Source organism: Galeopterus variegatus, unplaced genomic scaffold, assembly GCF_000696425.1.
Source record: "Galeopterus variegatus unplaced genomic scaffold, G_variegatus-3.0.2 Scaffold2512, whole genome shotgun sequence".
Taxonomy (NCBI): domain Eukaryota; kingdom Metazoa; phylum Chordata; class Mammalia; order Dermoptera; family Cynocephalidae; genus Galeopterus; species Galeopterus variegatus.
In genome coordinates, this window is record NW_007728623.1 from 270,378 (window position 1) to 284,848 (window position 14,471).

The 14,471-nt window shown below is 33.3% G+C and overlaps 1 protein-coding gene across 1 annotated transcript in view; it reads right to left on the reverse strand.

The window, feature by feature from the left end:
- The window catches only part of KIFAP3 (kinesin-associated protein 3), a gene marked incomplete at its 5' end in the record, with an annotated part of 83,939 nt that extends 70,515 nt beyond the window's left edge, over positions 1-13,424 (reverse strand). Inside the window, one exon of the mRNA XM_008582075.1 lies at positions 13,262-13,424. Coding sequence (XP_008580297.1) covers positions 13,262-13,424 — 163 coding nt within the window. The remainder of the gene's footprint in view (positions 1-13,261) is intronic.
- Positions 13,425-14,471: the final 1,047 nt, after the last annotated feature.

Sequence of the window (14,471 nt, forward strand, 5' to 3'; positions counted from 1 at the left end):
TAAGGTTATGAATTATATGGGAAAATGCTTAACACAAGTTAAGAATTTGATAAATATTTATTATGAATCTTGATTTATAGTATTACTATTATTTTAAATAAAGAAAAGCTTAGCAACATCTGTATGTAACACTACTAATTCCTCAGTTTTTAAGGAAACATTCTCATCTTTGCTTATAAATGAGCTAAAAAAGTATCCCAAGGCAAGGCAATTTGTGATACTGGGTTCGCCATTATACAAACTTTCCAATACTTTTAAAGAACAGTTTGCTAATTTAGGATTAAACCTTTCACTTAATCTATTTGAACAGTGCTTCTCAAACTATCTGTGGAGAGGGCCAGATTTTAATTTTTTCTCCCAATGTGTCAAGGATCAATGCTTTAGTAAAGTATAATAAAAATGAAATTAAACAAAAGTTATACAAAATTAAAGTCCAAAATTTTTATTACATTCAGCAGACATAATCTTATTTGGTTAAACTGCTATGTGTGTCTAAATGCTTACTTTCAATTTCTGGGCAGATTTCATTACAGACCAGTAACAAACAATAACAAATAGACCAAGCATTGATCTGTGAACCACACTTTGAGTATCACGATATTAGAAGATCCTGGCCTGAATTACACAATTCACTAAAGAAAGTTATACAAGTGAAATTAATATGCTATCTTAATTTTATAACAAACTCTGTATAACAGGCCTGGAAATACTCAAAACTGTAAAGAAAATGTTTTCCATGCTCCTGATACCTCATTTGGCAACTAGAAGTCCTTCAAGTCTTTCCCTTCCTTTTCTTCCTCCTTATTATGACTAATATTTGTATAGAGCTTTCTAGTTATAAATACATGTTTATTCTCTCTTCTGATTCTCAGAACAATCCCATGAGATAGGCTCTATTTTATTCCTTAATTTCCTAAATAAGACAGAAAGCTCAGTGAAGATCAACTGACTTGCCTAAAGTCACTCGGGTAACAAAAGGGTGAGGGCAAGTCTCAAGTCAGTTTTTTTGATGTTCATTCCTTGCATGTGTTCCTTTCATCCATTCATCCACTTGACCATCCATCAAATATTTTTTGAGAGCTACAATGTGCCAGGCATTGTACTACACATTGGGAAAACAGGAGGGAATAAAACTGATACAACTCCTTACTTTCATGGAGCTTGTAATCTTTGGGTCCTGGGGAGTGGTGGCAACAGGTGGTGGTACAGAGATAATAAAAAAGATAACTATATGAAATATATATTATATGGTGATTAAGTAATATAGAGAAAAATAAAACAGGAAAAAGGTAAAGAGAACATTAGGAGTCAGGGCTTACCATTTTAAATAGGGTAAACAGGGAGCAAGGCCTGAAAGAGATGAAGAAATAAGCCAAACAAAAAACTAGGGAAGAACATTCTAGGCAGAATGAACTGAAAGTGCAAAAGTCCTGAGGTAGGAGAGTTGAGTTCAAGATATTTTTGACCTTGAGTTCAAGGAATAGCAAGGAGACCAATGTGCCCTCAGCAGAAAGAACAAGAGAAAGAGTACTAGAAAATGCAGTCACGGAGGTGAAGAGATGGAATACAACATATAAACCCTGGTAGGCCATTGTAATAACTCTGACTCTGTATTTTTGACCTTGAGTTCAAGGAATAGCAAGGAGACCAATGTGCCCTCAGCAGAAAGAACAAGAGAAAGAGTACTAGAAAATGCAGTCACAGAGGTGAAGAGATGGAATACAACATATAAACCCTGGTAGGCCATTGTAATAACTCTGACTCTTTCTCTAAGTGGGATGGGATGTCACTGAAGAGTTTTGAGCAGAAAAGAATTTAACTTAAATTTTCACAGAATCATTCTGTGTGCTGTGTTAACAAGAGACTGTGGGCCAAGGGTGGAAGCAGAAAGACCAGTTAGAATGCTTATATTAAATCAGGAAAGAGATGATGGTGTCTGGGACCAGGGTGGTAGCAATTATTTTTGAAGATAGAATTGACTAGACTATCTGACAGATTGGATGTAGGATAGGAGGAAAAAGACAGGAGTCAAGAATAACTCCACCAGTTTTGGTCTGGTTAACCAGAAAGATAAAGTTATCATTTATTGAGATGTGAAAGACTGTGAAAATATTGAATTTAGGTGATGGGTAGAGTGGAGATCAGGAGCTTAATTTTGAACACGTTAAATCTCAGATGCTAGTAAGGTATCCAAGTGGTAATGTTTGGGCTAAGGAAATCAGAGAGGAGGCTGGGATTATGTATATTTCTATTTCTATTTGGGAGTCATCAGTATAGGCAGAGTATTTAAAATGGAATGGTTGAGATCACTACAGGAGTAAATACAGACAGAGAAGTTATCTCTGGGGTGAGGGGGGGCACATTATAAAGTTTAGAGATTGAAGAGATGCGGGGGGGAGCAGAAAAGGAGATTGAGAAGGACTAGATAATTAGGTAGGAGGAAAAGCATAAGAATTCTGTGTCCTGGAAAACAAATGGAAAAAGTTAGAAGAGGAGGGAATTGTAGAAAATGCTGCACATAGGTGGAGTAATGTGAGTATTAGGAATTGACCAATGGATTTAGCATTGTGGAGGTCACTGGAACTCGACCAGAGTAATGTGTTGGGGGGAGGGGGGATGGGGAACGGTGGGGGGGTGACAACCTGATTGGAAAAGATTCAAAAGTGTGTGTGTGTAAAACAATGCAGGGAAGCAGGGGGACAGAAAGGAGAGAAGGAAGAGGGGACAGGCAGACAGAGAGACAGAGACAGATGGAGATGGGGAAAGAGGGAGAGGAAGGGGGAGGAGAGGGGGGAGAGAGAGGATATAAATGTATATGAAAGGGGGGAGGGCAAGTAGAGACAGGAAATGAAGACAACTCTTTTGAGAAGAGCTGAAACGGGAAATGGTATGATAGCTGGAAGGAAAAAGATGTGAGAGTCAAGAAGACTTCTTCTTAAGATGGAAGAAATAATAGCGTATTTGTATGGCAATGGAAATAATCCATTACAGAGGGAAAAATGAATGAGCAGGGCTGAAAAGAGACTTGCTGGAGCAAGAACCTTGAACAGGTGAGAGGGAGAAGGACAGGAGGGAGTATTGGACCACAGTAAGAGTAGGGGTAAGTTCATTCATAATGAGAGAGAAGTACAAACACAGATACCAGTAGGAGAGTAAATGGGGCAATAGGAGCTCACGGAAGTTTTCTTCTGACTGTTTCAACTTTCTCAGTAAAATAAAGTAATGAGGATGAAGACAGAGACATCAAATTTTTCATAAGAAAGTAGAGGAATAAAATTCTCACCTAGGAATGACCAGACTAAGAAAATGTAGTATGATTGCTAGGCAGTTTTAAAATTGTTTAATTATGCAGAATTTACTGTGTGCTGCTGTACCTCTATATAGGCTCAGGGTCTTCCATCTCCACCCTCCCATACCATGCAATACTTTCCCCAACTTCGTCACAAAGAACCAAATAAACTGCTAAAAATTATTCTCACTAAGATGTTAAGTGGTTAAACACTTAAATGCCCAAAGGGCAAGGCAGGCAATAAAACTGTCTAATAATAAAAGGAAGTGAGGGTTGGATTATCCCGAGGGAATGGAGGGTTTGGGTCCTGCCCAGACATCCAAATATAAAATCAAGAAAATATATTTTGGCCAAATCAAATACGTCTTCTAGCTGGATTTGAACTAACTTGAGACTCCTGGCATATTATTATACCAGAAGTGTTTGCATTTAATTGAAATTAAAAGCTTTAAAGGAATGCTCTAAGTCACTGGTTTTCAAAATGTGGTCCAAGGGCCCCTGAAGGAGGTCCTCAAAGTCACACAATTTTTATAACAATACTAATAAGATATTTTCCTTTTCAAAAAACCTTCAATTTCTCACAAGTATGTCGATGAGTTTTCCAGAGGCTACATGACATATGACATCACAACACCCCTGAAGGAGGTCCTCAAAGTCACACAATTTTTATAACAATACTAATAAGATATTTTCCTTTTCAAAAAACCCTCAATTTCTCACAAGTATGTCGATGAGTTTTCCAGAGGCTACATGACATATGACATCACAACAGACTGCTGAAGGAGATAGGAGAGCCAGATGTTGTCTATTAAACTTGATTGACTTTTAAATAATTGAAAAATGAAAAACAATGCCACTCTTCTAATTTATTTTTGTTTTGGAAAATAGTTATTTTTCATAAAAATATTTAGGTTAACAAGTGGCAGGCTTATTTTGTTACTTAAAAATGAATAAATGTTTAAAATTTCTCTCAGTTTTAATTTTGAATACAATAAATATCCATAAATATAATTCCCCATAAACAAAATCCCTTTGAAGTCTTCAATAAATTTTTAAGAATGTAAAGGGGCCCTGAGACTAAGAAGTTTGAAAACTGATGCACTAATTACTGAATTCCTACAATCACCTAATGGATAGGAAAGACTTACAGGAGAGCAGAGAAATGGAAAGCTGTGGTTGCCTATAATTCACAGCTAATTACCTAATGTGCCTAATCATTAGGTTGGCTATACCTATTCTATTTTTATTTTAACAAATGCAAAAATTCACATGTGTAAAATGAGACCTATATGTTTTATAAGGTTTATTCCCTTCAGTTTAAATTCTTTTGAAAATCAAGTTAACATTTTAAAAGACAACATGAAAACTAAGAACATTGCTCATTTAAAATGTATACTAATATCATTCATAACAGGAAAAAAAGTGTAAATAAAATCAATATTGTCCAAAAGAGTTCGCCTGTGAAATCTGTCATTTTTTTTTTTTTTTTTTTTACTCAGTATGCACTCTGTAAAACACTGCCTCTGTCACTATATGATGTTTATGCTTTATACAAGGATTGATTTGATCTCTGTACTGGACAGCTGCCCCCCCCCCCAAAAATAAGAATCTATATTATGATGAACTAGGCCCTTACAAAGTACATATTTCAATTGAGTATTTATGCTTGCTTCTGTGCTAACACCGTCCTTGAGCATATCAATCAATTCTCAGCTTACAAAAAATCCAAGCCAAAGCAACTGAGAGATGCAACAAAATATTTGCTTGGTGCAGCAGAGAAAAAGCTCAGAAAATTTAGTTTTTCAATTACTTTTGAAACACTACCAGTATATTCTCCAGGGTACTGAAGAATATACTATGACAAGGAATTTCCTCACCATCACCCATCCCAGGATATTCTGACATAAGGAAGAACTCTTCAGACACATCAAGGTCAAATGGCTTAAGGATTTTTGGCAAGAGAATATTTTTTTTGACACTCTGATTCTTAGATGAGCCAAAAAATCTTTAAACATTTTAAATAAGTACTCAACACCATAAAAACCTGAACAGACCATGTGTAACACTTAGATAAGTAAAGCCAAGATTTCTAGGTCCAATTCAATTTGCATGTAATCACATTTGCTGAAACCATTGGTTATGATAGATCTCTCAGATGGTAACATAAAATTACTAGACATAAGAAACTATGTGGCAAAGTAGAAAGATGATAAAACTGATAAGATTTATAACTGAATATTGAACTAAGCAGAAATAAGTTTAGGATCCTCATGAAATTTCAGGTAAATAACATATCAAAAAATCAAATAAGAAACAAATTTGGTAATATTTAAGAAAAAGAAGACAAAGGAATATTTAGATATAAGGTTTTTCATGGAACCAATTAAAATTTTTGCAATATTTTGAGAAATAATGCCTTCTCTTTATGCTTAGGAAAAGATCAAAACTATCAAAAGAAATCAATTTCAGGGTAAGTGGTGATAGAAAAATTTAAACAATTATTTCTAATATTCCTTATTAATACCTTTATGTGTCCCTGATATCAAAAGAAAAGGCTAAATTCAAAATTCCTAAATGTAATGCTTTTATGATAAAAACAATACTAAAAATAATTTTTGGTTCTATTAAATTATAGTTTCCTCAGAGCCTCAAATGGCAAAAAAGCTGAGCTGTAACACAACTGTTCCTCTGCCTTTAATAATTATTCAAATCAGAAAACCTTCTTTAATTATGTATTTTTTCAGCTTATTCTCCAAGTAAACTTTGAGGAGTTATTCAGCAATTAACCTCAATTTCACAACAGCAGGGGTCGCAATGCACTAGTTAAATGTTTCAGAAAACAGAGAAAAGAATTAAGTGTTCATATTACATAGATTTATTAGAGTCTGAAAGATTCACAATTCATTGAACTCCAGTTAAATCTATCATTAACTCTAAAAAAGATTTTCAATTATGGGATCCCCAAATAATAACAAAGAAAACCTATTTGAAATCTGGTGGCATTTCTAGTTGAAACAGCATATGAATCACTTCTAAAAAGTTCTACCACATGTGTAACCCTATTAAAGTGCTTTTGCATTTTTGCATCTCTTAAAAAATAAATAATTTCTATATATGTAACGGGTAATTCTTTAATTCAGATAGTCATCTGTGAACTTGAACATATATTAAACATTGCTTTTTTCTCCAGAAATAAATTCAAACTGGCCATTTGTATTCTACTCCATTTTCTTTAATTCCTTCTCCATGACCACAGTGAAGAAAATACATCCCTAATTCTTTAAATATTTGTTTACAGAAGGGTTTTTAAATTTTTCTTTAAATTTCCATTCCATGGAATTACCAAAAAATAGCCTAAAATAATTTAGATTATATACTGTTCATTAAAAATCAATTAAAAATAAAATAAAATAACCAAAAATCGAGCAAACACAAAGATATTTCTGAAGGTTTGAAGGGAAAGAAGTTAATCACTTCTCTAGTTCAACGTTTTTTCAGCTGAACGTCAAATCAATCAAAGGACTTAAATAAGTAGGTAATAACTAGTATACAAAAGGGAATAGAATAAAATATAAAATATGCACAAAAAAGGTAAATACTTTGTGAGCATTTTTGTCAAAGGACTTAAATAAGTAGGTAATAACTAGTATACAAAAGGGAATAGAATAAAATAGGGAATAGAATAAAATATAAAATATGCACAAAAAAGGTAAATACTTTGTGAGCATTTTTGTTCAGTTACATATATTAAACAAAATATATAAATATCATAAATAATATATGTTGATATACACAATATGGATATACATACTTACAAACACATACATAACATTCACATATCAGTGTTGGGTTGCAATGTAATATATATCTTACTATGGATTGGAATAAAAAATGCTTAAAAGTCATTGCTCTAGATGAATGTTTCCTATCCTTTTAAAATTCATGTCCTCTATAATGCTTCCTTCCTACATCTTTTGTGTAAGTATAGTGGCTAAAAATCAAAGATGTAAAATATATCACTGAATCACTCAATTGAGAAGTTAGCTTATTGTGGTGGGAGAGTTAATGATTTAATTTTCTAAACATGTAACATATACATTAAGAAATATAAGAATGACCATTCCAGTAATATCAGGAAATCAATTATACACTAAATGCAATTTCTTTGAACATAGCAGAGAATCACAATCAAGCAAAATAGGCTTCTCACAGTCAAAAATGTTACAAGTTCCATGCAATAAAGCTCAAGAACATTACTAGGAAGAGAGCCCTTGGGGTATTCATTTGTAATTCATTTTCTAAAAAATATACAATTCAAATAAGTTCAGTTGTCAGTTTCCAAGATGATGGGATATTAGAAATGTATCATTACAGGAGAGGAAAATTACTGCTATAGAAATTCTGCTGGTAGAGAAAAAATGAAAAGTGACAGCCAAGGACGGGGGGGGGGGAAACAGAAAAACTGTATATAAAAAATTAAAAATACATGGTGTTCTGGAGCCATTTAGCAAGGGGAAATCTTTGAGCACAGTAATAATATTTACAGTCCTGTATAATAAATTATCTTTAGAATTGCAAACTTGAAAAAATGATATTAAAAACAATAATAGCTACACACATAACAACACTTCAACCCAGGTACTCTGGTTCCCAAACCCAAGCTTTAACCACTATACTGTACTACTTCTCAGTAAAATTTTAAATTATGTTTAGGTATTAAAGTAAATTTAAGAAGATGTTTTAGAAAACAAAGTGTAATTGATTTTTAAAAGACCTTCTCCTATAGACTGAATGTTTATGTTCCTCTAAAATTCATATGCTGAAACCTAATCTCCAGTATGATGGTATTTGGGAGTTGGGCCTTTAGGAGGTAATTATATCATGAGGGTAGAGCCCTCATGTATGGGATTAGTGACCTTATAAAAGAGACCTTAGACAGCTCCCTTGTCCCTTCCACCGTTTGAGTGTGAGGACACAGTGAGCAAATGGCTGTGTGTAAACCTTTCAGAAAAGAGTCACCAGAGTCACCAGACACTGAATCTGCTGGTGCCTTAATCTTGGACTTCCCAGCCTTCAGAACTGTGAGAAATAAATTTCTGCTGTTTATAAGTCACCCAGTCTATGGTACTCCGTCATAGCAACCTAAATAGACTAAGACAACTTCATGTAAAATGATTAAATACCCTTAATGGCATAAGCCTGGAAAACATCAAAAAGGACTCATTTCTGGACATCTTTTTTTGTTTGTTTTCTATTCTATGTATTTTGACAATAATTTCACATATTTATAATTTCCTAATATTTGCTGCACTATCTCATTTAATTCTTATCTATTAATATGTAGCATTATTATCCACATATAGAGATGAGATAACTGATATATAGTTTAAGTAATTGCATGGCATTTGATAAAGCCAATATTCAAAGTCATGTTTGGTACCACAATCCTAGCTTTAATCAATGTGCTCTGTGCTACCACAGTTGCTAGATGGAATATATATGATAGGATTTGCTATGCTGTCTCAGGATGTACTATTTAAGAGATTCTGGTAATCTGGAACCCCAGCTAAAATTCAGAAAAATTGAAAAATAACTTTCAGGATCATTTGGCTGCTTGCTCACCAAGCTTCCATTTTATGCCTGTCCTGTTGAAGTTAGGCATGCCCATGAGACTTGTTTTTGTCAACAGAATGTAAGCAAAAATATTTTTCCCTTCAGAATGAAAGCCTTTAAAAGAAGTTTGCAATTCCCCATATTCTTTGTCCTTTCCTCAGTGCCATGTGACCTAGAGGCTCTGTTAGTCCGGGTTCTTGACTGATGCTAACATGAACCAGCACTCTTTAGTCATCCAAAATGGACATATAATATAAGCAGGAAATAAAGCTCTGTTGTATTTTAAGACACTGAGATCTTAGGGTTGTTTATTAATAATAATAACTTTGTCCTCCTGACTAATACATTTAATAGACAGGTTTTTTTCTAGGAAGGGATGGGTAAAAGGGCCACTTTTTAGACATTATAAAATAGAAATGATTATGAGGTTTACAAATGGCTGTGTTCCAAGAATTCATATTGAATCAGTTACTTGGAATTTGGAACATGTTTTTTTCATAGGCTCACCTAATAAAGAGCCTGCAGAAGGTTATTTAACTCATAATTTAAATGAAAAAGAGCAGAAAATAATAATGCCATTAAAATCATTAAAAAAATAAAATAAGTAAAATTTGTAGACTTTTTGAAATGTTTTATAGGAGTTGAAGGCCCAGTTCTCTAGTTTATTTTAATTTCTCTTCAAAATGTACATTTCCCCCTTTCCTTGATCCTGGAATATCAGTAAATATTCTCTGTTGCTTACTATTAATGATTGCCTTTGCTTCCAGGGCTTGTAAGTAGAATGAAAAGGAGGAACTAAAGAAAATTACTAAGCAAAAGATGTGAACATTTGAAAAAAATTTTTTTTCTAAGTTGAAATTCAATGACATGTGAGCAATGATAAAGAGAGAAAAAAAAAGAGAGGATGAAGAAATACTGAATCCTTATCTAAACTGGAATGACCTTAGAGTCTACTTAGTCTTCAGATAGATCACAAATTGTCACGAGTTTATAAATGAATATTAGTTTCTCACAGGGCAAAAGAACCGGGCTGTAACCTTTAGTCTTCAGATAGATCACAAGTTGTCACGAGTTTATAAATGAATATTAGTTTCTCACAGGGCAAAAGAACCGGGCTGTAACCTACTTTCTCATTGCTTTTAATAAATATACAAGTCATAACACCTTTTATTATACATTTTTTTGTTTATTCTCCAAGAAAATTTTTGTGGATATTTTTATGTGGAATGTTATTTGGCCATTTATTTTATTTATCATAGAATGATAAGCCAAGAGGTCACTAGGACAGAGCTGATCGTGTCTCAACAGAATCATTTCGCTTTCAGCAGCTTTTACAAATCAGCCAGGAACAAAGATGGAAACTCTTAAGATCATCCATCTCTAGAGTTTTTAGTATCGCTAGTACATGCCCTAGGAATCCATAATATTTCAAAGAAAATGATGAAGCAACACTGAAAGGATGACCCTAAAGGAGGTAGAAGTTTTCAGTTGCTCTTCTTACTCAGTTTCCTCATTTCTCTACTGGATGAAGATTCCAAGATCACCATCAATTCTCAGTAACAGCCTTAACATTATATTTTTGTATATTTGTTTAAAGATAAGCATATTTCTCTGTTATGTCTCCTTTAGTGGTTTTGTCTTTCAACTTTTATTCATCTATTGGGCAATTTTTTATTTTTTAATACTTACCTCTCCGGAGCTCTAGATTTATGTTTCTATCTGCCCACTTTGTCAAATCTTTGTCTACGATGTCTCCAACATGTCTCAAATTAAACTCATCACTGACATCCTCAAACCACTTCTTTCATACTTCTCTATTTCTGTTCCTGGCACTAGCATTCTAATAGTCATTAATTTAATGACATCTTTTTCTCTCTATCATTAACCACACCCTAACAGTAACTATATTATTTCTACCTTTTGCCCTTTCCTCTTGCCTCATTCCTGTCACACTACCTCTTCTCTAATTAAGGTTTTCTTACTCCTTGTTTTGCATGCTACAATAGGCTAAGTAACTATATTATTTCTACCTTTTGCCCTTTCCTCTTGCCTCATTCCTGCCACACTACCTCTTCTCTAATTAAGGTTTTCTTACTCCTTGTTTTGCATGCTACAATAGGCTATCGGTCTTATCTTTAGATTCAAGTTCTAGTCCATTTAACAGAATAATGTCAGATTAACTTCTTTAGAGCAGGGGACTGGTTATAACTCACCCAGCTCAAAAACCTGCAGCAATTCCCATCATTAGCTTTATTAAGTATAAACTTCTTAGCTATGCCTTAAGCTTCATAATACCATGTGAGAGCATAAACCTGTTTTTCCAGACCTGTCATATCTCACTTTTTCTAAGTCATGATCTATGCTCAAGTTGAAATGGCAATTTATTGTTCCTCATACTGACCCAGCTCCATCTATGCCTTAGGTAATGTTGACCAATTCTATAGCCTATATTCTTACTCTGTTGTAAATATCACCCTGTTAAAATGACAAAATTTTCAGTGTCCATTTCAAATGGCACCTTATCTATGAAGTATCAATACAGAAATGTTCTCTCCTTTGAATCCCAATATACCTTCATGTTGAAAAACATTTCTCTATACGGCTAAATGCTGTGCTTTGCCATAGTAGATTATCACGATTTTACTGAATTAAATTCAATTGAACTGTACACACAGGGAAGCAAAAACAAATAAAGCTACCTAGATTGTCAACAAAAATTTAATACCTATAAGGGTATTTGTACTCAGAAAGATAAGTCAGCAACACTTAAAGAATCTCTACTTTATATCAAACAATGATAATAATGCTCATATGAAAAAGGATAATAACAGCCAACATTTATTAAGAAAATGCTATTTGTCAGGTACTGTTCCAAGCACTTTGCATGCAATACCTCATTTAATCTTCAAAAGAATTATAAGTTGTACATAATTATTCTCCTCATTTTAGAGATGAGGAAACTGAGTCACAAAGAGTTTGGGTAACTTTCCCAAGGTAACAAGGTTAAAACTAAAGAGTCATAATTCTAATAAGGCAGTCTGACTCTAGAAATTAAGCTACAGAAGAGATGAGAGAAATATTAATTTATGTATTGGATATTATATCTTGTATCACACAATTTAATACTTGTTAAATTATGACATGGGTATGATGTGAGTAATTTCCCAGAACTCCCTTTTAAGTAATTTATTTCATCTTATATTACAAGGCAAATATTTCATAAAAGTAGATGACTGAATACTGAATAAACTAAATAGACTCTTAATTCCTTCAAGACGATGGCCATAACTTATTCATCTTCATACAATGAGAATCTGACCTAATACTTAACACACAATTATGTCAAATTTATGATAAATGATCACATAAATTAAACTCAAGGTCAATTTTACTTTTAAAGCTCTCCTTTTCCCTCCCTAAATGGCTTCATTGTTTTGTTTGGAAGCAATTTTTGAAAATTCCTCATAATATAGTATCTTCTAAAATGTGTAAAAACATTCTTATGCATTATTTGAATATATGAAGAAAGCTGTAAAAAATAATAAAACTTCAGTACTGAAACAAAGAAACAAAGTGTTAAAAGATGAGGAAGAATTTGCTTTCTGGTTAAGAAAGGCAATGGCACTGCAGGTAGAGGAAAAAAAGTGGGTGGACAGGCACTTAGGCATAAAAGAACTTGTTTAGGGAACTGCAAGTGCTTCAGTATGGCCACAGTACAAAGTGTATGTTGGGGAGTGGCAGGTGCCTATGAAGATAGACATCGGATAGTTCCTAAAGGGTTCTCACTGCTCTGCTAAGAAGGTTTGCATTATGTTGACAGCACAGAAGCATTAAGTACTGAACTCATCATTGCTATAGATAACTATCTTGCTAGTAGGTAAAACAAAATAAATTATTATAAAATGAATCCTCTAATACAATATTTTCTAACTAATGCTATGCAAAAATAAAATACCCTTTTTTATTTAATGACAAAAAATTTCCACAAATTCATGTATTCATAAGCAGTATTTTAAAAGTATGGAGGAACATAAAAACTTAAATGATATCTGCTTTTTAAAAAAATGCTGAAGAGAAAATTTTTTTTCTTTCTTGCTTCCCTGATAGTACTTATATATTTTCATTTTGGTAAATGAAGTCAAAGGGGCAAGAGCTCCTATTCCATTTCATTCTACAGCACCATGAAAATCCTGGCATAGGTCATTTTTCACTTATTCTGCTTATTTTTATTATTCAGCTCCCAATCAAAGAACATATACACAATGCTTTTTGTTCGGTAGGCTTTTCAACGCAGAGCTCAATTTTCCAATGATGTTGGAAATTCCAAACAACACTGTCATTAATTTTTAAAAAGCATACCTAGGAGTGCAGTGAGTTTGGGAAGCAGTCCAACTTGTACCATCTTATTCCTCAGTCCTGTGTCGAAGGACAGATTTAGTAAAAGTCGGAGCGTGATATTCAGTAGATCCTCATGCTCACAAGGTATCATTTTTACCAGTTTTTCAACAATATCCATTTCTACCTATGTAAAATAACAATACAAATAAAGTGAGGTTCCGTTGCAAAGACAAAAAAGACAACCAATAATTATTTCTCTTTTTTTACCCTAATGTGTATCTATCTTGTAAGTAATTATTTGTTAATCTTATGTTCCCATTTCAATCCATAAACTTTCCTAAAATCAAACTTTTGAGAAGAAAACAGATACTCCCAGATCATTTCCTTTCCTCACTTAACTGCACAACTGGAAGACAAATTACATTTGGTCCTTGAAAACACTATGCATTATTGAACAACTACTAAGTACCAGGCCCTGTGCTAGATCAAACAAGATCTCATCTTTGCCTTCAAGGATTCTTCAGTCTAAAAACAGAGTAAACAAAGAGAACAAATAATGAAAACACAATGCGATAAAATCTGAGTGCACAAAGTACTCTGGAAGCTACATGGAAGGAACTACTAACCTATCTAGATGAACAGAAGACTTCAAATTAGGAACAAGGTTCTAAAATTGAGTAAGAATTTGTTCTCTGGTTAAGAAAGGCAATGGCAATCCAGGTTGGAGAAAAAGCCAGAGGATAGACATTTAGGAATAAAAGAGCTTGTTCTGGGAATTGCAAGTGTTTGGTATGATCACAGTATACATATTTTTTATAAATTTATTTATTTATTTTTTGGACTTTGGGTTTTTATTTTTTTGACAGTTTTTTTCATTGACACATAATTGATTATACATATTTGTGGTATATGCATTTGAATATGAATACCTGTGTATAACATGTGGTTGGTGATTAAGGCAGGATAATTAGTATACTCATATTTCCAAAACATAATCAATCTGTATGACCCTTAACCAATTTCTTGCTAATCCCCCTTCCCTTTTCCTACCTCTAATAACCACAGATTTCTTCTCTCTTTTTTTTTTTGAAAGTTTAATGTATTATTGATCATAATACAAGTATATGCTGGGGATTGGCAGAAGCCTATAAAGACAGATCATAAAGACTTTTAATGCCATGCTAAGAAGTTTAACATTATTCTATAGGTAATAGAGTGTCCTTAATGATTT